This window comes from Callospermophilus lateralis, chromosome 3 (genome assembly GCF_048772815.1).
Source record: "Callospermophilus lateralis isolate mCalLat2 chromosome 3, mCalLat2.hap1, whole genome shotgun sequence".
Lineage (NCBI taxonomy): Eukaryota > Metazoa > Chordata > Mammalia > Rodentia > Sciuridae > Callospermophilus > Callospermophilus lateralis.
In genome coordinates, this window is record NC_135307.1 from 124,494,846 (window position 1) to 124,517,950 (window position 23,105).

General features: G+C 41.7%; 1 protein-coding gene and 1 pseudogene across 2 annotated transcripts in view; one reads left to right on the plus strand and one right to left on the minus strand.

The window, feature by feature from the left end:
- Atp10a (ATPase phospholipid transporting 10A (putative)) overlaps nucleotides 1-23,105 on the plus strand; it is a 183,802-nt gene that overhangs the window by 140,438 nt on the left and 20,259 nt on the right. For both annotated transcript variants that reach the window (XM_076851272.2, XM_076851273.2), the window contains exons 4-13: nucleotides 749-855; nucleotides 1,224-1,355; nucleotides 2,395-2,525; nucleotides 4,216-4,468; nucleotides 7,975-8,186; nucleotides 9,583-9,777; nucleotides 12,170-12,737; nucleotides 17,346-17,449; nucleotides 17,541-17,667; nucleotides 22,877-23,061. In XM_076851272.2, coding sequence (XP_076707387.2) covers nucleotides 749-855; nucleotides 1,224-1,355; nucleotides 2,395-2,525; nucleotides 4,216-4,468; nucleotides 7,975-8,186; nucleotides 9,583-9,777; nucleotides 12,170-12,737; nucleotides 17,346-17,449; nucleotides 17,541-17,667; nucleotides 22,877-23,061 — 2,014 coding nt within the window. The remainder of the gene's footprint in view (nucleotides 1-748; nucleotides 856-1,223; nucleotides 1,356-2,394; nucleotides 2,526-4,215; nucleotides 4,469-7,974; nucleotides 8,187-9,582; nucleotides 9,778-12,169; nucleotides 12,738-17,345; nucleotides 17,450-17,540; nucleotides 17,668-22,876; nucleotides 23,062-23,105) is intronic.
- Nucleotides 14,321-14,674, minus strand: LOC143393500 (large ribosomal subunit protein eL43 pseudogene; annotated as a pseudogene).

Here is a 23,105-nt window from a genome sequence, read left to right on the forward strand (position 1 = left end):
CTGGAAGCCTCTAAGGCTCCCCCTTGAGACTTGTACATTGGGTTCCTGCGATTCTTCTATCCCAGTGTAGTCCTAGCATGGGGCTGTCCTATCCAGCACAGGTCATTGGTGAGCCAGGAGGATGAGTTTGAAGACCAGAAGCTTAAGCTTAGATTACCCTTCTGAATCTACATACTAATGAAACAATTTAGAAGCTTGTTTCATGGGCTTACATTTCAAATTACATATATTAGTATTTCTAATAACTTTGTGATTTTTTTTATAAAGGAAAAATGAAAAAATTGTTGCTCAAACTAATATCATTCCCTTTTCCAGATGCATATTTGTATTTTTTTATGACATGAGGTGCTGATTAGAAGTAACCTTTCCTTTGAGAAGCAGGAGATATACCACCTAGCAAAGCCAACCTTGTCTGGCTTCCCAACTCTGCTCTGCTTTCCACATTTGGTCTTCTCTAGCTATGTCAGTGTCTAGAGTTTAAAAAAAAAAAGATACAAAGTAAATAAATAAGAACCAGGCTTTCCAGCTCTTTTGGATGCCCAGTTACTAGTGAACAATAAGTTTTTCTCAGCTCTTGTAGAGGCACACTAAGATAAGCCACCCATACTTGAGGCTCCCTGATCCCTTTACCTGTCCAGCTTTCAGGTTTTCTGGAGCTTCCAGCTATTCCAGGGCCTTCCTTACCTAAGGTAGTGCTGATTGGAAATTGTATGCAGTTACATGACATGTGCCAATTATTCATCAATAGCATACACGATAATGGGAAGAAGGCTGGACTGTACAAGGAAAACCTGCTGCTGCGAGGGTGTACCATCAGGAATACAGAAGCAGTGGTTGGCATCGTCATCTATGCAGGTAGGTATAGGCACTTTAGATAGTGTGCTGCCATGTGGTACTGTATGTTCTCAAACATTTCTCCCTAATTTTTATCCAGAAGAGTAGCATATACCATTGTAAGAAATTTGGGAAACTAGGATACGAAAAGAGCTTAAGTAAGAATCGTTCTAATAATTCCTCAACTAAAAGTGTTCTCTCTTGGCATTATAGCATATTTATTTCCATTCATTTTCCCACCATTGTTAAATGTGCAAGATTAATTTTATACCCTGCTATTTTGACCCAGATTGTCATATAAGCATATTTGGGTGGCAGCATAGCGGTTCATTCCATGAACTTTAACTGTTGGTCATTGGCTCACTACATTTCTTCCTTTTCCCCAACAGGACACGAAACCAAGGCTCTGCTGAACAACAGCGGGCCCCGCTACAAGCGCAGCCAACTTGAGAGGCAGATGAACTGCGACGTGCTCTGGTGTGTCCTTCTCCTCGTTTGTATGTCTCTGTTTTCAGCGGTCGGTAAGTCTCCTAGATGGATCACCAATGAGTGGGCACTGCTGAGTAGCCTCCAGGCGAGCTCTGTGGGCTGCCTTGACTCATTCTGATCCAGCATTCTAAAACACATTTTTTCCACTGACTTGGACTCAAGGGCTGTTTGTATCAGCACAGGTCACACTGAGATGCCTAGATGACTGATGGCAGAGTAGTGTTATTTTCTGAATTGACAACTCTTTGGATGGAAGAGTGGATGTATCACAGCAGCAGTAATAATGAGTCCATGAAAGAAGTATCAGAAAGCTGGTGATAAACTAAGGCCAATAGCAAGAGAAGCACAAATGTTACAATGGTAACTTCATGAAAACAGGAAAAAAGAAACATTACTTGGATACCAAGAAGGGGCTGTAGTTTACATTAGCCTTGTAGGGAAGTGTGTTGACGCCCCAGTACAGGACCTTCACCTTGTCCCTGATCAGCTGCCAACATGCACGAGACAGGTGTGACATGGTCTGAGAGCTCAGTGGTAAAAGACATAAGCATATAGAACACAAAAAAGACTTCTGTTATCAGATAGGTGTGGGACCCAGTCAGTTAAATCGTGTCTATTGCTGTTGCTTCTCTGAATGTGAACTTTGAATCTCCAAGAAGGAACAATAATGGGAATATCCAAATAATGGGATATCCAAAGCCCACTGATTTTTCATGAGACTAGTCTTTTGTGAGACACACACTACAAAATTCTTTTTTTGTTTGCTTCACACTGCTAAACACAGATGATTCCTACATTATGACCAGTGGTACCATTACACATCAACAATAGGAAACTTTTGGCATGAGAATAAGTCCAATTTCAAGCTCCTTCCAGAAATCTGATCAAGGGTGCCAAAAATACTTGTGTGTTTTTACTTTCTTACATGGCAAGGCAGGCTAATAAAGCCATATGTGCTATGTCCTCTGTCCTAAATGTGCTGTAATCTTAAAAGTTTTGCTTAATTTATACTAGTAGTGTTCATACTTTTTCTATCAGATGAATGATGTTTCTCTTCGAATATTGCTACAGGACATGGATTGTGGGTACAGCGGTATCAAGATAAGAAAGCATTATTTGATGTCCCTGAGTCTGACGGCAGTTCTTTATCCCCAGTCACAGCAGCAGTTTACTCATTTTTGACAATGATAATAGTTCTGCAGGTAACAGTACTAAGCATCGTATGATACTTGCTTTACTTTTCTCAAGAGAACTTGAAAGTCATAATAGTCTGCTAAGAATTTCCTGTAATTTCTGCATCTGGGAGAACCACAAATATATCTGCCTGAGGTGTTGCTTTTTATTTCTCCTCTTATTTATAGGTTTTCATTCTTGGGTGATTTTTCAAGTTAAAGTTCTCCTTTGCTTTTCTTAAGATTCCTAATGCTTTGAAATCTTGGTGTTGGTCATCATTTTCATTTCATTGTTTTTCCTTTCAATTTTTTTCTTTTCAGTGTTGGGGATCAAACCCAGGGCCTCATATTAGGCAATCTCCTACCCAAATTACTTTGTTTAAAAATAAATTTTATTTTGAAATAATTTTAAGATTTACAGAAAAGTTGCAAAGACTAACATAAAGAGCTCACATAATTCCATCACATAGGTTCTCCGAAATGTGAACATGTTATATTATTGTAGTGTATTATAAAGACAAGAAAATAACTTGGGTACTTTGCCGTGAACACAATTCAAACTGCATCATTCAGAGCTCACCTATCTTTCCACTGATGTGGTTTTTGTTTGTTCCAGGATTCAGTTCAATTCAGGTTATCACATTTATAAGTACTTGTTGTTGTTGTTGCTAATATTATTCACATGCCTCCTTCACAACTCCCAGTTACTGAAAGTCTATGTCTAGAAAGTTTAGTTAAAGATTAGGGATGGTCCCAGCACTCCAAAGGGTGAGAAGGGAAGCAAGAGTCACCACCAACCCTTTTGAGAATATAGAGAATAACCAGAGGATGTATACTTAGCTTCACCTAGGAGGGAAGCTCTGCTCTCTCTTATCATCTGTGCTTCATATACAGGAAACAGCCTTATTTAACTTTCCAAATTAGTCCTTTTATATAAATGCAAAATTTGTTCTGGTCTTGAGGTAGGGTAATATTTGGCATTTCATTAACTTATTTAATTTACCCAGAGAACCATGTTACTCTGAATATGGTATTCTGGGCCTATACAAATTATTTCAATGCTGTGACTCTAAAAAATAAATACTAATTTCAAGGAAGTTGGTCTAAAAATTTCAAGACATGACTGCATACAATTCTTGCAAAGTCTTTGTCCCTTTATTCTATGTTATAAAAGATTGAAGGAATGGTGCTTTAACACAAAACTAGGCTCTGAAAAAAAATGTCATTTTTTGGTGGATGTTGTCTGAACTCTGGGGTTGTGTCCATGAGAGACAGGCAGCTCCTATCACCTGGGGCCCAAGGGAGGCCTGGGGGTCAAACATTGCCATGGTTTGAGATGACTTTGCTTACGAAGACTCTGACTATGCCATATTTTTTTTCTTTCTCTCTCTCTCTTCTTTCTTTCCTTTCCTAGCCTCTCTCGAGCACAATTTAGTAATACGAAAATGCTTGCTTCTGCCCAAGCCTTGGTCACACTTCCAGACACCATAGTGGATTTCCGCTCTGCAGTTGCATCATAGGCTGTCCTAGTTTAAACTCTATGCCAATACTTTAATCCTTTTCCAATAGTGACTCTAAACCAACCTATTTAAGCTCTTAAAGGTACAGTATAGTCCCTGCTTCCTCCTGGTTGTAGTCATTTGTCATTTAAATAGATAAGACCAATTCTACAGCTCCATGTCCCCACGGTCATTCATCCTGTGTGCCTTTTGTCTCCTAGGTTTTGATCCCTATTTCCTTATATGTTTCCATTGAAATTGTTAAAGTTTGCCAAGTGTACTTCATTAACCAGGATATAGAGTTGTACGATGAAGAGACAGATTCTCAGCTGCAGTGTCGGGCTCTGAACATCACAGAAGACTTAGGGCAGATACAGTATATCTTCTCAGACAAAACTGGCACTTTAACTGAGAATAAAATGGTTTTCCGAAGATGCACAGTATCTGGCATAGAATATTCTCATGATGCAAATGGTGAGTCTGGGGGATATTCTATTTGGGCTGGACCAGAAAATTGCTATATCCAATGCTGTGTGTGAACACACATACACACACACACACACACACACACACACGCACACACGCACGCACACACACACAGAAGCTTCAGGGATTGCTGATTTTCAAGGAAGCGTAAAGACATGGCTGTCAGAGCACCTCGGGAGCCTGAGGTCTGGCACTATTTATAGGAAAGGCTGACACTACCAGGCTCACTGCAGTGTGTGGAATGGCAGGCATGTTTCAGCACTCATTTTCTGTCGGGCAAGTGCACAGCAGGCAAGGCACCCTTAAGGAGCTCATTTCTGAGGCATGCAGTCATTTCACTCTGTCACACCCAGGGACAAAGAGATGTTTCTGTTGTCACTCATCTGTCTTCCTGTTATCAGCTAAAGATTTTTAGAAGGGCATTGGGTAATTCAGGCTGCATTCTTTCCCTTGGAACAAAATGTCCGTGGGAGCTGGCGAGAAATCAATCGCCTCACTTCCAATTATGATTGCTCAGACAGCCCCTCCTCCCACCTCTCCTTTCCTTATCCTCTGCTGCCTCCTTTGTCTCTGAAGGAAGGCTAAGGGGAGCCACAACTTCTTAAACCAAGGGTGTGACTAAAGCCAGCAGTCTCTACCCCAGGCAGGAGAGGGTGCGATGAGAAGTGGTCCTATACTCATAATTTTTCAGGGTCATAGCACCTCCAAGCAAGGCCACCCTGATCTGCAACAAAGACTTTATTTCCTTCCTATAACTGCAACAAATAACATAAAGAAACCTGTATAAAATGGGGAATAGAGGGGATGGAACAGCCATTGGGCATTAATAGGAAACTTCTTTAGAGATATTTGATGAGAAATCTGGGATTTTTTATGAAATCAAGAATTATCTTGATATCCTCTACTTTCCTCCATATACAATTAAAGCAATTGTAGTAAAACAGAAGGCAGAGGAACTTATACACTTTAATGTCTTATTCGCCACCCAAAATAAACTGTCTGTGATAGTATTCTATACATTAACCTATCCACACTTTCTCCACTCTCTTTCTATCCTCCCTACCCCTTCCTTGCAGACCCTGTTCCTCCCTTCTGGTCCCCTTCTCTCACTGCTAAAATTTGTGCAGAATAGCTCATTCCCAGGCAGCATTTTCTTCAGCAGCTTTCTGAAATTGAGATCAGTTTCAGACAGATAAAAAGGACAGGTTTTGATATCTATTGCATAGCAGTGACTATGTGTAGTTAATAATTAGGTGTTGTATGCTGCAAAACAGCTACAAGTAAATTTCAGACATCTCACCTTAAAAATGATATGCAAGTGAGGTGATGGATATGCATACATTGCATACATCTATCAAAACATCACATTGTATCCCGTAAATGTACATAATTATGACTTGTCAATTAAAAATATTATATTTTTGAAAATATTAATAAAGTCAGGACCTGAGGCTCCATTGGGAGAAATCACAGAAAGATTTTGACAGTTGTTAAATGCTTACCAGAACTAAAGAGTTCTGTTGCCTTCAGAAAATAGGAGAGCATTTCTGGTGAGTAATGAAATAACCAACCATGCATCTCCACAGAACATTTTACAGAAGTGCCTGGATCAGCAGTTGACGGACAGAGAGCACCTTCAGCTAGTTAATCCCATGATCTGATCACTCACTGGTAAATTAATACAGATAAATTTCCCTTTGAGCACTGAGCCCAGCTCATATGCCGTAACTGGTCATGCAGACCATGGGTGTGCTTCTTTTTGATGACCTGGAGCCACTGACTGTGCATGCCCAGGAATAGGTAGTTCCTGAACCTTGCCCTCTTCTTCCATGAGGACCTCAAAAGTCTCACTGAAGTCACTGGAGTCAGAAATATCTCACACCAGCATTGGCCCCATCCCTGGCCCCACATCCTGGGAGGCATGAAGGCAGTTCTGAGTGGTGGCTACATTGAACTCTGACACCTGGTAACCAGTGGTGGAGGAGATGCGATGGGCAGATATTCCCTTTGCAGGCAGAATCCAAGCTCCAAACGTACTAGCTAGAAAGTAGACACAGTCTTGTGTCCAGGCTTTGCCTTTTCTTGCTGTCCAGTGTCACCAAACTGGGATTGGTGTCACCTAAGAGCAGGTAGGATGTTTGAGAGGAATCAAACATCCCTGCTGCCTGGAATCTTGGTGTTGGGAAGTACTCAGCCTTCTGATAATGGTCAGGTGACTTCCTCTTCTGTCTCCCCATTTCTCATCTGTAAAGGAAAGTCTCTTAAGATATGTTCAATACATAGGCTTATCCCACATGACTGATCAGTATCTTGGGCATCCTCTTCTCTGGGCAGCTTCTCAGCAGGCTCCCTCATGTAAGGATTCTTTGTAGTTCTGCCCAGCATGGCATGCACTTGAAGTTCTAATTAAGTGCTTATTTTGAATGGGTAATTCTCATGAATAGTCTCCTTGTTGCTCATCTATGAAGAAGCAAGCCATCCTAACTGGGAAAACCAGGGAAATTTGTTAAGGATCATTGGTTAACAAGCAACTCTTCATACTACTTACCAAATGCCCCCATGGCCTCAGGGACTTTGCTCAACAGTGCCCCCTAAGGGCTCAAATGCAGCATCACAATCACCCTGTCTGTAAGTGATCCTCCTGTGTGTGATCTTAGGAGCCTGAGTTTAAGCCTTCCTGATCTGCAGCACTTAATAGGAACAAAGCCTGGACATGTGATTCTGTCTACTTTCTAGCTAGTGCATTTGGAGCTTGGCTTCTGCCTGCAAAGAGAATACCTGCCCATCCCACCTTCTCCCACCAGTGGTCACCCTGCCCACTTGTCCTTGACAAGGAGGTTGGCACCAATGAGTGCTCTCATCCCAGCTGAAGTCCCATACATTTGTTTCAAAAGATTCCCAATGCCTCATCTTCCTGGAAGGCCCCAGTGAGGAAAGTGGGCCCTATAACCCCATGCATGATGGACAAATCCTTAAATCCTATCGTGTGGGCCAGGCCTGCACGTTCTGCCCTGCCTTCCTCCAGGCCACCTGCTGGCCCAATCCAATGTGCACTTTGGTTCTACCTAAAAAGAAGACCTGCCCACACCTGACTTGTTGGTTGAGTGGGCCACTGTATCATACTGGAAAGGATCCAGGCTTTGTCATCCTTTGGGCCTGGGTGCCACCATCATCCTTCTGTGACTGTGTCTTGTGACTTTAGCAAGCCCCTGAGTTTTCTGAAATGAGGCTTGGTCTGTTCATCTGAGAAATGGGGTTGAGAATATCAGCCTCCTTAGGCGGATCTGAGAGTTCAGATAAACAAGAATATCCTCTAACCTCTGTCAGTGGAAAGTCCCTTAAATGTGGCCTGGCCTTTAGAAAGTGAAGGTACTGAGTGCTCTGGGCACCCTGCCGAAATCCTCATAAACCTAAAAGGCCCTGAATTGGCTCAGTCTGCTAAACCTGCTCAACCTGCTCCCATGATATCTTACTCTGTGTTCCTGTCCTCACAGCCCAGCGTCTGGCCAGATACCAGGAGGCAGACTCAGAAGAGGAGGAGGTGCCCAGGGGGGGCTCATCCCAGCGTGGCAGTATTGGGAGCCATCAGAGTGTCCGGATCCTACACAGGAGTCAGAGTACAAAGTCCTACTGGCGCACAGGCAGCCGGGCTGAGGCCAAGAGGGCTAGCATGCTGTCCAAGCACACGGCTTTCAGCAGCCCCATGGTGAGTGTGCAGGCATGGGCACATGGCCCTTTGGGAGAATGCCCAGCCTGCCCTCCTGCTTTCTTCCACTGTCATTTTCTTCAATCACCAAAGGTGTCTATATTTAATTATACAAATAAGCTTTTGCTGGGTCGTTTGGCTCTGCTCAGTTAGCAGAAGTTTTTCTGGCCAGTATCTTCTCCCCACTGTTGTATCTTTTCCAAAACACTGACACAGCCTCTTTGCCATACGTCTATGGCTGGGTGATTGCCAGGTGAGCCACCCACCAAGGCGATGGAGAAGAAGCTGTCCTGCCAAATGAAATGAATAAAACATCAGAGCAAAATGACAACTGTGGAAAAGCAAAGTCAATCCCCTCCCCTCAAGTAGTTAATTATTTGAGCCAAAATCGAGTAGCACTATTTTCTTCCTTGCCTTGTCAGCTGTCCATGCGTTTGTAGGCCACTGCCATCAGGCAGGGAAATTTCGAGAAACCAGAGATAAATTCCAAAAGATACTTTCACTTATGAAATGTTTTAAGAACAGAGGGAAAAATACATTATGAATTGCTTCATTTTTTTATGCCCTTCTATGCCCACATAGGAGCCACCACTTAAATGGGGTAGCCTAGAATTGTGGATTCCGATCAGTGGGTTTACATGGGGATGCCAAAAGGGTCTCTGGGAGACCCAAGGGAAACTGTGTTGGAACAAGTTTTCCTGACAACATTTCTGCACCACATGTCAAAAGTGTTCAAACTTTCTGACCTAGTAATTTAATGATTCAAAGATTGGTGTTTGCAGAAGTTTATCAAGATGTTATTTATATCAGAAAAATGGTGAAAAGAAGTCAAAATATCCAGTGATCAAGAGATGGTCAGATAAATGATGGTATATCCATCCATTTTGAAGTTATTAAAAAATGTGTTTTTATATAATCCTTAAAGCCATGGAAAAGTTCAGATAGTATAATGTTTTGGGTGGAAATGGAAACTGCCAATTTGTTATAACATATTTTGATTATGTGAAATTTAAATATAGAGATAAAAGCCTGCAAGGAAATACAGAAGCATATTTTTGAAAAGTAAATATTTTGTGGGATAATAGGATACAAATTTGTTGAATTTTTCTAGACTGACACATGTTATTTTGTAATAATATATCTTAGATATATTGTTTCATAAGAAATATATATTTACTATACATAGGATATGCATTTTTTTCCATATGTAAATGATACATTTTATACAATTAAAATTATATATAATGTACAATTATAAAATGAAATAAGTGTGTATGTGAGGTGGAGTTCTGTTTATACCTTTTAATAAAACCAAGGCTCCTTAAATAGGTAAGCACGAAGATCCTTGGCAGTTTACTGGTTCAGACTCAACATGTGTCTCCCATTTTCTCCCCAGGAGAAAGACATTACACCTGATCCAAAGCTGTTAGAGAAGGTGAGCGAGTGTGACAGATACCTGGCCATATCAAGGCACCAGGAGCACCCTCTGGCCCAACTCTCTCCAGAGCTGTCTGATGTCTTTGATTTCTTCATTGCGCTTACCATCTGCAATACAGTAGTGGTCACATCCCCGGATCAGCCACGACAGAAGGCAAGTTGTGGAGTATCCCCAAGAGCACATGATGCCCTTGATCTTCTCAAAAACCCTTCTGGTAGTCTTCCTGAGGGTGAGCATGCTTCCCTTTCCTTCAAGGAGCTGCTCTTAGGTGTGCTTCACACAGGGCGAAACAGTGCATTGGTTCTGCAGTGTCATCCCAGGCTGCAGTGGACAGGTCAGGACTGAGGCCAAGTGGGAGAGGACACATTGCCAGGGACACCTTCTGTGCCTCAGACAGGAAGGGCATAGAGTGGCCACCTGGATCCTGTTATAGGGTGGACAGGTGAGTTCAGGAGGCTCCACCTGCCTTGGTACTTCTTCTGCTACCTGGCCTTGAGCAGGGGCAGAAGGCAGGCTACCCAATATGACCTACCCAGAGTCTCAGGTCTCAGGTTACCAAAGAAGAGGAGAAAGGAAGGATTGGGTACCCCGACTTTGGGACAACATGCTTGGACTTCAATCCTGACTTAAGGCTTTTAGACATGTTGTTCCCATCTCTGTGCTTTTTTGGGATGTGGGGCAGTGGTGAGGATTTATGGAAAGGGCTCAGAGTCGGGTTTGGCACACAGCAAATTATGTAATGTTACTAAAGACATTTAACATTGCCCTTCAAGGAGAAGTAGTCAAGGATCAATCACAGGTTACTTAAGGTGGTGGAAATAGCAGTACCCAAGTTAGTTTTGGGTTGGCCCAACATTAAGGCTTTCCCTTAAGATAGGAAAGTTTTGATGTGTGAAGGGATCCTGAATAATGCAAGTACTCCTTAGGAAGTCCTGCAGGTGGGCCACGTTGCTTGAGGGCTGTGCGTCAGCATGAGTGTATATATTTAGAAGCTAGGCACTTTGGAATGGATAAAAGGAAGGTGTATGAAGGCCTACACTTTCCTATCCTCCAGGATCAGCCCTTCCAGCAGGCTCCACTGATGAGCCATTGGCAAGTGATGTGGGGTGAATAGGGTGGGTCATGCTGTCTGCTGAGATAGCATATCTGACAGCAGCTGCCACCCCACTGTGCTCTTATTCCTGCTATGCCAGCCTGCTGAGGCCCCAGTGCACCAAGTGGATCCCAAGTGGACAGGTCTGGACACTCAGAGAGCACAGGCTTGTGCTGCCAGCCCTGGGCAGGAGCTGCTTCCTACTATAGCATGTAGCTGCCTCTCAGCATCCCTTACCTGGCCTTCAGGATCTTCCACCACCCTGCATTAAAGCCTTCTGGCAGGCGCATCCCTGAATGGGGTATCTGTTTTCAAGGTTAGACCCTGCCTGTCAGACAGAAGCAATGTAGCAATTACTGAGTAAGTAAGAGACCCCATCACGACTGAGGCCATTCTGAAAGTTATACACGCTATGAGTTCTATGTAGGGAATGGAATATTTAATTGCCCACCCTTAGCCTGAGAATGAACATTTCTTCAGATCATTTCTGTTGCCACATATTGGTGAGTGCCACTTTCAAGAGCATTTGGAGCTATCGGGAGCTATGGAAGGAATGTGTGCATTCTCTTCCTGAATGTGTAGCATACATAAGGTCATTACATGTGACCTGGGGGAGTAGCTCAGTGAAAGAGTAAAGGCTTAGTATAGGCTTATGGATTCACTCCCTATCAACAAACAAGAATAAGTAAAGTCATAGGCCTAAAGAAAAGGCACCTTTGTCATAGTCTGGTTCTGTTTGCCTTGCTTTACCAAATACTTGACTTTCTGGAAGCTAATACTATAATTCACGACTTTGGACAGCTCTACTTAATCACAAAGTTTTAATAATAACTTAATATTTTGGTTGTTTCAACATTTGCTCTTTAAAGTATGGTCCCATTGCTCCATCATTAAACTTTTGGAAAGTTTAACAATTTTAGATATATATCTACATTTGTTATATATCTCATTTTGTTCTATTTCTTATTTTTATAGTTAAAGTATTTTTTAATGATTTAGATCCTGAATTTGTCTAAGTATGTATTTATGTATTTATAGCACTGGGGATTTAACTCAGGGATATTCTACCACTGAACTATATCCCCAAACCTTTTTATTTTTTATTTTGAGACAGAGTCTTACTAAGTTTGCCAGGCTGGACTTAAACTTTCCGGCCCCCTGCCTCACTTGCTGGGATTATATGCATGCAGCACCACACCCAGTGTCTATATATTTAATTTGTTGCAAAAGATTCTTTGGGCTTAGAAATGTGATTTGTACACTTAAATTTTTATGGACATAATTTAAAGGAATAAATTATCTTTGTTAAGTGACTTTATAATTGGCAAAAAAAAAAAAAAAAAAAGCCAGGTTTTATGCCAGGCAATGGAGAACACACTTCTTTGATTCTTTTATGCAAAGTCAGAGGATACTATCATCCCTTCACCTGTCTTCTGACTGCTTCTCTTGAAGGTGAGGGTAAGGTTTGAGCTGAAGTCTCCAGTGAAGACAATAGAAGATTTCCTCCGGAGGTTCACGCCCAGCCGTCTGACCTCTGGCTGCAGCAGCATCGGGAGCCTGGCTACCACCAAGTCCAGCCACAAATCAGGGTGCAGCTTCATGTCCACTCTGTCCAACGACAGCATGCTTTTGAGGCTGGAGGAGAGGCTGGGCCAGCCCACACCAGCCATTGCCAGCAATGGCTACAGCACCCCCGCAGACAGCTGGGAACCCAACTGCCCCCAGGAGCCTCAGCCAAAGCAGGAGCTGAGGTTTGAGGCCGAGAGCCCAGATGAGGCAGCACTGGTGTATGCAGCCAAGGCCTACAACTGTGCACTGGTGGATCGGCTACATGACCAGGTGTCAGTGGAGCTGCCCCACCTAGGAAGGCTCACTTTTGAACTCCTGCACACGCTCGGCTTTGACTCCATTCGCAAGAGGATGTCTGTGGTGATCCGGCACCCACTCACCGATGAGATCAATGTCTACACCAAGGGGGCTGACTCAGTAGTCATGGATCTCCTGCTGCCCTGCTCCTCAGGTACCAGCCCCTTCCCCTGCTGCACCCAATTCTTGGGGAAAATTTTTTGAGAAATCTCCTAACCCAGTCTTGTGGGTGATGCAATTTTCATTTATCCTTTTTCTAAAACAATGCCCATTAGAAAATCTAATGGTTTCTTTCAATCACTATTTCCCAGTTTAAAGGTTTGGACTAAACTGCATTAGGGGTCTTTGACTGGATTCCTCCCTCAACCCTGCTCCAGAGCAGTGGTGTTGGGAGATTTCTTGTGGAGCATCAGGTTTTAAATCTGAACAGTGAAGATTTGAAACCTCTAGACTAAAAATTCTGGGAAGTATACTCCTGCCCTATGGACTGGGGGCATCTTTGAGGTCAAGACCACAGTTTTCAGCCTATTTGTGGAGCTGTCTCAGGCCACAATATGGGGTGACAAGGAGGTGTAGCTGCAGGTCTGTCTCCCACTACCCTCTGTCCTGACTTTGGGCTAAGCAGCAGCTCCATGTCGGTCTCTTTTATCTCTTTTGACTTAAAATGGGGATTAAAAAACACTGTTTTGGTTTTTGGAGGGTGGAACTTTATCCAGCAAAAGAGGCTATAAATCTTTCCAGGTAGAAATGCTCCTGAACTTTGGAGGCAAGGAGGGAGCCATACTTGTACAGTTAACCTAGTCCTCCCTCCTCCGTTACTCAAACGATTGAGGAGGAGTGTGACTCAGCTCTGGAGGTCAAGAGCAGGGTAGAGGTAAGGATGCTACTGGCAGCTGGAGGGGACCTAATAGGGCCTCTGTTGCCTGACCCCTGAAGCCTAGCTGTTTTCCATATCCTGAAGCAGCTTTGGGTACCCTGTGTTGTAAAATGTTATCCACTATAAAAGTCCTTCTGGAGTTTGGCTTCTACCAGCCCTATTAACCATAATCTCAGTGTCCTATGACAGAACTCTGGATACCAAAGCCTGGGACTACCCTGTTGCCTGAAAATATGCTAGAGGATCTTTGCAGACTGGAATTTCATGTCCTCATCACAGAGTTTTGTCCTTCAAAAGGCATCTGATGTAAATTTGCAAATGTGTTTCTGAAAATAGTTAGACTGACCAACTCTGGATAGGATGTTGCCTTTCTAGCCTTATGGTGGTCCTGTCGTAGTGTTGGCATAGAAACCAATTCATGGACTGACAATGTATGGCAAGAGGCTTCTTCAATCTGATGTTTGATTCTTTTTTTTCTGTTTTTTTTTTTTTTTTGTTTTTTTTTTAGCTATATCCTTTGTGTATTTTAGTGCATTTTACCTTTAAAACAAATTTTGTACAATTATGTCAGTGTATCTCTGAGTAGTTGAACAGTGTTTTTTTAAAAAACAACAACAACAACAACAAAAAGCTAAGTATATATCTAAGCCATAAGACTTAGTTTCATGCCATTATCATCTGACTACTGAGGAAAAAAGACCTGAATTACAATAATCCATTTCAGCAAAATTTTCCAATTCAAATTAGAAGGGTTTCAATTTACAAATCTTTTGAAAGGACAATATTAATGCAATTCACATGAGAAAATCCAGTTAATACAATTAACAATAAACCACACTTTTGCTATATGGTAGAGCTTTCTACTGGTCTTTCAATTCCTTCAGCCTTCTGACTGCAGACTTGACTGTGACGGCAGAAGTGGTGTTGTAGGTCCAGGCACCACCAGCCACTGTTTTTATGCAGGAACCCCGGTGCCAGATCCCCATAGCCTGTCTTTTCATCTTGGTTTTGTCACAGAAAGAACAAGTGTACTTGGCGTGCTGACTGATTTCAATTTTCTTCACCATTTTCCGGAGGGAGGCACCGTAGCAGGTCCCATATTTACTGATGATTCCGACTTTCTTAGTGTGTTTAGCTATGTCGCCACAACTTAGGCCCAAGACCGAAGAGCTTGATGTTTGATTCTTGTTTGCATCCACATGGAAGAAAAACATAGATGGGCCAAGCAGATTTTATTCTGCTACTCGAGACCACTTCTGTCCTATTTTGTGATTGTGCATTAAAGATAACATAAAAGGATCCCCATGCTTCAGTCTTTAACACACACTAACACACACAATGGCTCATGTCTAAGGTAGAATGTCTGGACTTGCACTAGAATACAAGAGTGGGACAAAGGTAGTAGGAGAGGCCTGTCATGTCCTAGAAAGAAAGTTAGGAATCCTTTTGAGCTGTGCAAGGAAACAGGTTCCACAGAGGAGGCCACAGCAGTTGCCATTCTTGTAGTCTCTACTAGTATATGTTTTTTAAATAAACAGAAAAATCTCAAATATAGACAAAACACAAACAAAACTTTTATCACTAATTTTTGATAATAGCATCTGTGTTAGTCAGTTTTTTCATCAGTGTACGAAATACCTGAAATAATTAACTAATAAAGAGAAAAGGTTTATTTTAGCCCATGGTTGTATGTTTCAGTCCACAATTTGTTGGCCCTATTGCTTTTGGGCTATAACAGGCAGAATATTATGAGGAGTTCATGGTGGAGCATATCTGCTCATCTCATGGCCAGGGGGCCAAAAGGGAAAAGAAAGGTCAGGGTCTCACTATATTCCTTCTGAGGGTACACCCCCAGTGACCTTAAGACCTTCCATTAGACTTCACCTCTTAAATTTTCTACCACCTCCCAACCATGCCATTCTGCCACATGGGACTTTAGGGAACACTTAAGATACAAATTACAGCACCATTATTTCATAAAAGAAGGACATTTTAACACTTTCTCCTTATCTCCAAATATTAAAGATGTCACAGAATTTAACCCATCCTCTTTCTTCAAAGAGCTTACAATACTTTCACCAAGAGGCATGTGTTGGTTAAACTGACCCAGTGGGAGAGAATGGGTTGTATTAGCAATGCATGGCTGTGTGTTTGTCTTCCCTGCCCCAGCAGGTAATTGTGTGAACCCTTGTCCCAGGTACTCGGGGTCCCAAATGGTCCGGACTATCTCTATTTACATTTCTAGATTTATTTTGACAAATGTGGTTAATCTTAAGTTATATCCCTGCTCAGCTCTTTTTTCTACCTACCCAGAGATCCCTCCACCTTCCCTGTCCCTGGGACAACCAGAGTGCTCTATTGTTATTCTGATCTTGTGTGTGACAAGGGGGGTGGTATTAGGGATTGAATCCATGGCACTCTATCACTAGTCCTTTTTGTTTTTATGTTGAGACAGGATCTTACTAAGTTGCCTAGGCTGACCTTAAGCTTGTAATGCTTCTGCCTGAACCTCCCAGGTTGCTGGGATTATAAACTTGTGCCACACACCTGGCTTGTTATTTTTACTTCAAAGTTCATAGAATCATCAGAATCTTGAAAGAGTTATCCACAACTTCTGAGAGCTAAATACCAGAGGTTTATCCATATCTTCTAAGACGCCTGTAATCCCAGTGGCTCAGGAGGCTCAGACAGAGAATCGTGAGTTCAAAGCCAGCCTCAGCCAACAGCAAGGTGCTAAGCATTCAGTGTGACTCTGTCTTGAAATAAAATACAAAATAGGGCTGGGGATGTGGCTCAGTGGTAGAGTGCCCCTGAGTTCATTCCCCTTATATGTATATATGTACATACATAAATACATACATACATACATACATAAATTTGAGCTTCATCTTCTCAGGAAATTTAAATCCCTAAAGCAAAGCAATCTAAAGCAACTCTTTTTATTCTCATTATCACCTCATTAAGGAGTCTTTTTTAAAAAAAAAAAAAATATTTTGGGGGGGTTGTAGATGGACACAATACCTTCATCTTATTTATTTATTTATTTATTTATTTATTTTTATAATGCGCTGAGGATCAAACCCAGTGCATCACACATGCCAGGCAAGTAGTCTATCACTGAGCCACAGTCCCAATCCCTTATTAAGGAGTCTTTTTAAAAACAATTGACCTCTTGCAACATTTTAATTCCACAGAGATGCTATATATCTGTTTATGTTCCATGTATCTGTTTTGTACATGAGTGAGATTTTGTCAACTCCCAAGAACAAGTTGGCACTCCCTTGAAGAATTTGTCACCCTTTAGGAGAATGCAGGATATAGGGATAAGAGTGCTTCTTGCTAGGTCCAGCATGAGATGCCCTTGGAATAGTAGAAAAGCTTCCCCAAGGCCAAGACCTCAAGATTTAGGGTTGCAGATTTAGTAAATAAAATATATAGAATATTCAGTTAAATTTGAATTTCAGCTGTATAACGTGCATCTCACATGAGGAGGCAGTATTTGGATGTCTTCTACTTTATTTGGTAAAACTAGCAATGATGTATGTTTTGAGGAGAGAAACTGCACTTTCTGTTAATTTTCTATTTTTCATAAGTATTAGAATGGGCACCTTCCTTCAATAGGCTGGACCAAAGGATTGATTCTGGATGTCTTTTGATGAGGTTTTAGTTTTCATGAGTTTCTCATTTCAACAAGTGATCTTAGAAATAGCTAAAAATATGCATTTTGATGAGACCAATTAGTTGATTTATTTCTTTGAATTCTGTATGAAACTGTGCACATTATTTGAAAGTGATGAAGCAGATGGTGGGGGGTGAATTTACTGCAGGGTGTTATGCTGGGTGCCATTCCTTTTTATTCATGTTCCTGCTTCTACTCTGATCTAGATGACGCCAGAGGAAAGCATCAAAACAAGATCCGAAGCAAAACACAGAATTACCTCAACCTATATGCAATGGAAGGCCTGCGTACCTTATGCATCGCCAAGAGGGTGAGTGGGAACTGTCTCTGCAAAGAAGCAGAACTGGGTGCCTCAACGTGTGCAGTGCCTGACACAGCATTCAACAGTGTATCTCACATAGGTTCTGAGCAAAGAAGAGTATGCCTGTTGGTTGCAAAGCCACTTAGAAGCAGAATCATCTGTGGACAACCGAGAGGAGCTCCTTTTCCAATCTGCCATTCGCCTTGAGACGAATCTGCATCTATTGGGTAATTATGCCTGTGATCTGCCTGTCCTACAGAGCAGTGTTGAATTTGAAGAGAGGGTCTTGGAGAGGATGCTGGTCTGGCTGTAGTCAGTGGCTGATCTGCATGCTCTGGACTTGGTTAAAGAACCACCTGGCTTGATGCCATTGGGTCCCCCAGCCTAGACGGTCCTTGATGAACATTCTCACTGACTTATTTCCATGGGACCCATATGTACCCAGCATTCCATGACGGCAGCCAACTTGCCTCCCCTAGATCCAGCTCTTCCACCAAAAAGAGAGATGAGCAGCAAGTCTTTTGACAATTGAGGGTTGAAAGGATTTCAACCTCCCGGAAAAACAAGAGAAAGGGTTGTGCCCCAGAAACTGCTGCACTTTGCATTTTATGAATATTTTACAGATTCTTTGGAGATGAAAAGATAATGGGCTCATATTTACTAAAACGTGCTCATATTTCCTGTGTTCCTATTTATATTTAATAAATACTGATGAGTGTTAGCAATAAAATATTTATTATTTTTACGCTCATTTCAACATTTGCAATAATTAATTTTAACTTCATATTTATTAAATTAGTGAATAAATCACCTAAGTCCTTGTATGGGTAGAGTTTATTACTCTAGGTGTTCTCAGGAAGAGCTCATCATGACATTGACATTCCTTTTCATCCTAGATCCCATTCATTTTGCATAAAGTCCTAGAGAGTTTCTCTTTCTCCATTTAACAAAGAAAGGTTGCATTCACTTAGCCTCATTCTCTGGGCAGAGGAGTTGAGAAATCTATATGTCTAATATAAAATATACTTAATATTAAATGGACTGATGTGCACTAGATATAATGAATACATGTACACACTTCATATAATATTCCACTGTACCCAACATCTATCTATGCCTTTTTCAGAGAAATTTCTTCCTAATTTGGATTCTATAATTAATATTCTAGTTGGGCAATTGTGTGAACATCTAAAAGAGGGGTTTATACTTATCCTGCATTCTAGTTCTTTGTGTTAGGGTGAGTCAGTGTCCTAGATAATCAAAAATTTTCAGAATTATGATTGAATCATGTCCTACTGTCGCCCTGAGGCAGATGGCTTCCTCTAGGAGCATATGAAAATGGCTTTGATATGCGTCAGTTAAGGAACCAATGTGTTGCCTACATTGGGCATCAACAATGTACTAGAGCATATTCTTGCCTGCTAACAAGAGCCCATTGTAAATTTTTAAGAATTTTGCAATAACCTCCTTCTATATTGCATAAAATTTCAAGAATTTCACAGTTTTTTCTTTCTTTTTTTTTTTTAACTTGTGGCACTGGGAATTGAACATGCAGAGCATGTGCTCTACCACTGAGCTACATCCCTAGCCCTCACAAGGCCTTTTGATGCCATGTTGGTAGACTGAAATCAAGCAAAGTAGGAGTGTTTACAGCACAGAAATGGGCAAACTGGACAGCTCAACCTCCCTCCCACAAGCCAGTTGCCAACCACTTATGATCTTCTATTACCTGGTATATTTAAGTGATGAAGCCCAACCTGGAAGAAACAAGAGCCACCCACCATTTATTGTTCACCACAGCTTGATCTACAGGTAGGGAATTATGGGCTCTGTGTTATAACTCCATTGTTTTAGGAAAGTGAAATGACGTATTTTTATTTTTCATATCCCAAAGCAAAATACTGCTTTCTAAATCTTTTCATTTAAGCGCTCATATTAAATAGCCCCAGAGAGCCACAAATAAATATCATCAGCAGAAAGGATCACCATTCACACTGTGTTCCTGAAATTTTCTTTTTCAAAATGTTCTGGCCAAGAACCTAAATCCAAATGACAACATTCTGCTCATTTTGCCTGGTGTTCTTGTTAGTTTCTCTAAATGTCATCTGGAACTCCCCAGTTGGTGACATCCTATCCCTTCTCATTGAAAGCCGTCTGACATCCCAGCACAGAGATGCATTGCACAGCACTAACTTCACTCCAAACTCTACCAATTACCCATGTTACAATACTTAGAAATGTCAGGCCCTCCCAAGGGTCAGATTGTAAAGAAGGTGGCATTTAGTCAAAGTCACATAAATTATATTGCAAACAAGCTATCTTGGAATGCTGAAGAAAGACACTAGACTTCAGATCATTCTAAAAGGGCTTTGCCCTTTTTTCCTCAGCCATATGTGATGCCCAGGTGGGCATACTTTCTCTAACTCTAATACTAATATATTACTTTCTTTGTAATACTATTCTGTGCTTGATTCAAACCAGCAGATTGTATAGGCAAGGTCTGTGGAGTGACCCAAGAAGAATCCCTTTACTAAGGTCAATTAGTTACTGAAATAAAAGAGCTTATATTTTCAAGGTGTTAGGTTTTCCCTGAATAGGTGAAAACTCCTTCAAGACTGCAGTTTACCTGTACAGACCTCCCCTGCTTTCTATCTTGGTAGATATTGTACTGAGGCACCCTGGCTGAGCAGCTGGGGGATACCAAGCTCTTTCTGCGAGAAGTTGTGATCTAGTGAAGGATACAAAACTGATTGAGTTATGTATTAATCACTTCCCCCATTGCTGTGACAAAATACCTTGAGATAATCAACTGAGAAGGCAGAAAGGTTCATTTTGGCTCATAGTTTCAGATTTCAGCCCATGGATGCTTGGCCTATTGTCTTTGTGCCTGTGGCAAAGCAGTACATCTTGGTGGGAGTGCATGGCAGAGGACACTGCTCACCTAATGGTGGCCAAGAAGTAAAAGAAAGAAAGGGTTGGGGTCTCAGTATTCCCTTTAAGAGCACACCTTTCTATTGGTAGATATAAACTCTTCGAGGCCCCCATCACTTTTCCATAGCTCTATGGGCTGGGGACCATGTCTTTGACACATGCCCTTTTGGGGACATTCAGGATGTAAACTTTAACAAGTTATATACATAACAAGCACTGTAGGAGAAGCATTATCTTAGCTAACAGTAATCCATCATGGTTAGCTATTGTTATGATTACTAGATAATCATTATTTTATCATTAAGTATAAATGAGGTTCTGTGATATAGGGAGGCAAGTAAAGTCATCCCTCCCTCTTTCTTCAGATGTCAAGGAATATATCACAGAAAGAATGACCCTTCAGAGACTCAGGCCACACATGTTCTTTCCTCCTGCTAGATCCAGAGGACTTGGGGTGGGGAGAGAGGCCAAGACCAAATGCCTTTCTAGTGCATGAGTGGCCAGGTGCATGCTCACAGTGAGCACAGAGCATAACATATGTGGCTTCATTCCCCAGCGGGTCTTAGGCCCCATACTCTGTCTGGTCTCCTTCCTATGGGAACTCTTAAGATTCAAATAAGAGTAGAGCTTTGGTAAAATGTCTTTTCTTCCTTTCTGGACCCTTTGCAAGTTCCCACTTAGTACATCCATAGAGTGGGAGGCAGATCTGATTTACTTCATAGGTTACTTGAGCTGCAAGAGCAAAGACCAGCCACACTTCCCTCCAAGGGGCTTCTGAGGGGCTGGTGACATTCTGGTTCCTGAGCTTAGGGCTGGTTACATAAGTATGTGATACTTTAAAAGTATACCCAAATGTATATTTAAGAAATATTGGTTTTTATGTATATTTTACCTTGATTCTGTCTTCCCCTTTCCTATGCCTGCCAACTTGTTCATTCTAGGAGGAGAAAGGGCAAGAACATCTTAATTTGTTTTGACCATTGTTTAAGCCACCCAGTCTAAGTAAACAAATGTTTACTTCTTACAGCCTTGGAGGCTGGAAGTCTAAGATCAAGGCACCAGCAAATCCATTGTCTGCTGAAGGCTCTTTTGGTTTGCAAACAGCTGCCTTCTCTCTGTGTCCTCACATAGTAAAGAGAGATGATTTCTCTGGTACCTTTTTAAAATAGGATACTAATGCCATCAGGGACTGCATTCTCATGACTTCATCTAAACCTAATCACCTTCCAAAGGCTCTATATCTTAACCCTATCACATTGGGAATTAGTGCTTCAACTTGTGAATCTGGGTAGGTGGGGGACACAGACATGGAGTGCATAGTAGTGTTCCAGCACAGGAAACAGTGTGTCATGAAGGACTGAAGCAGGAATGGCTAAGAGCCCTCAGCCACGGCGACAGCCCAGGAGTACTTGGGCTACTGCTCACTTCTAATGCAGTAAAGAAAGCTAAAACACGAAAAAAATGGAGGCAGGCCCAAGCGCATTTCTGCACTGAATACAGATTCAGCATCCCTTATCCAAAATCTTGGAATCCAAAGTGTTTGGGATTTTAAGTATTTTTCAGTTTTGAAATACTTGTGTGCACATAATGAAATATCTTGGGGATGGAGCCCAAGTCTGAAAACTGAAATTCATTTATGTTTTTTATACCGTATGCCTTATACATATAATCTGAGGATAATCTCATGTATTATTTTTAGTGCACCTGCATTTTGGCTGTGACCTGTCATATTGAGGATGGGTGTGGAATTTTCCATGTAGCATCATGTTAGCATTCATAAGGTTTTATAGTTTAGAGCATTTTGGATTTTATATTTTTCTGGTTAGGGATATTCAACCTATAGTATATTTTGCCTAACATGGTGAGACCAATAAGGCTACCTCTTAATTTTTTGATTGTTCAAAAAAAAATTCTTTTTCAGGATAAGGTTGCTTTCAAGATTTAAATAATGTGTCTGCCCTTGCCATCTGTTTTGATAGAAAATGGTTAGTACTATTGAGAACAAACTTGTGAACTTCATTTACTAGAAGCTTTCCATGGGAGGGGTAATTTCTAAGACTTAAAAAACAAAAAAAATCCCTCAAAATATGATCATTTCTATCACCTCACCATGAGGTTTGTTTTCAAGCTATCTGTAAAGTTACAAGTTAGCTGCCTGATAGTCAGAAAGAATTCAAGGTTCTTTGTTGTAAGTATACACAATTATGCTCAGTGTTCCTTTTTGTTTGTTCCTCCTACACATTCTTGACTGAGTCATATCAAGAGAGCTATCACAAGTGTCCACCACTGCCCTGAAGTGGTGAATCATCAATGTGTGCTTCCAAAAGGCACTTCCTGCCATTAGATGTCAGATGCAACTGGTAGCTGAGCCCCGAGCAGCTCCCAGTCAATAGGGACTGTGTTGTCACCTGTCTTTGGTGCATTTGGTGTGTGGGATTTGAATCCCATCAAGAGTTGGAGACATGTGAAGAGAGGGCTCACTCACACCATTGCCCATTTGACCAGGTGCCACAGGAATCGAAGACCGCCTACAGGATGGAGTCCCTGAAACTATCACTAAATTGCGTCAAGCAGGCCTACAGATTTGGGTTCTCACTGGTGACAAACAAGAAACAGCCATTAACATTGCATATGCCTGCAAACTTCTGGACCATGATGAAGAAGTCATCACCCTAAATGCTGAATCCCAGGTAGGTGGATTTCAGGAAACCTTTGTTCCTCTTGGGATGGCCTC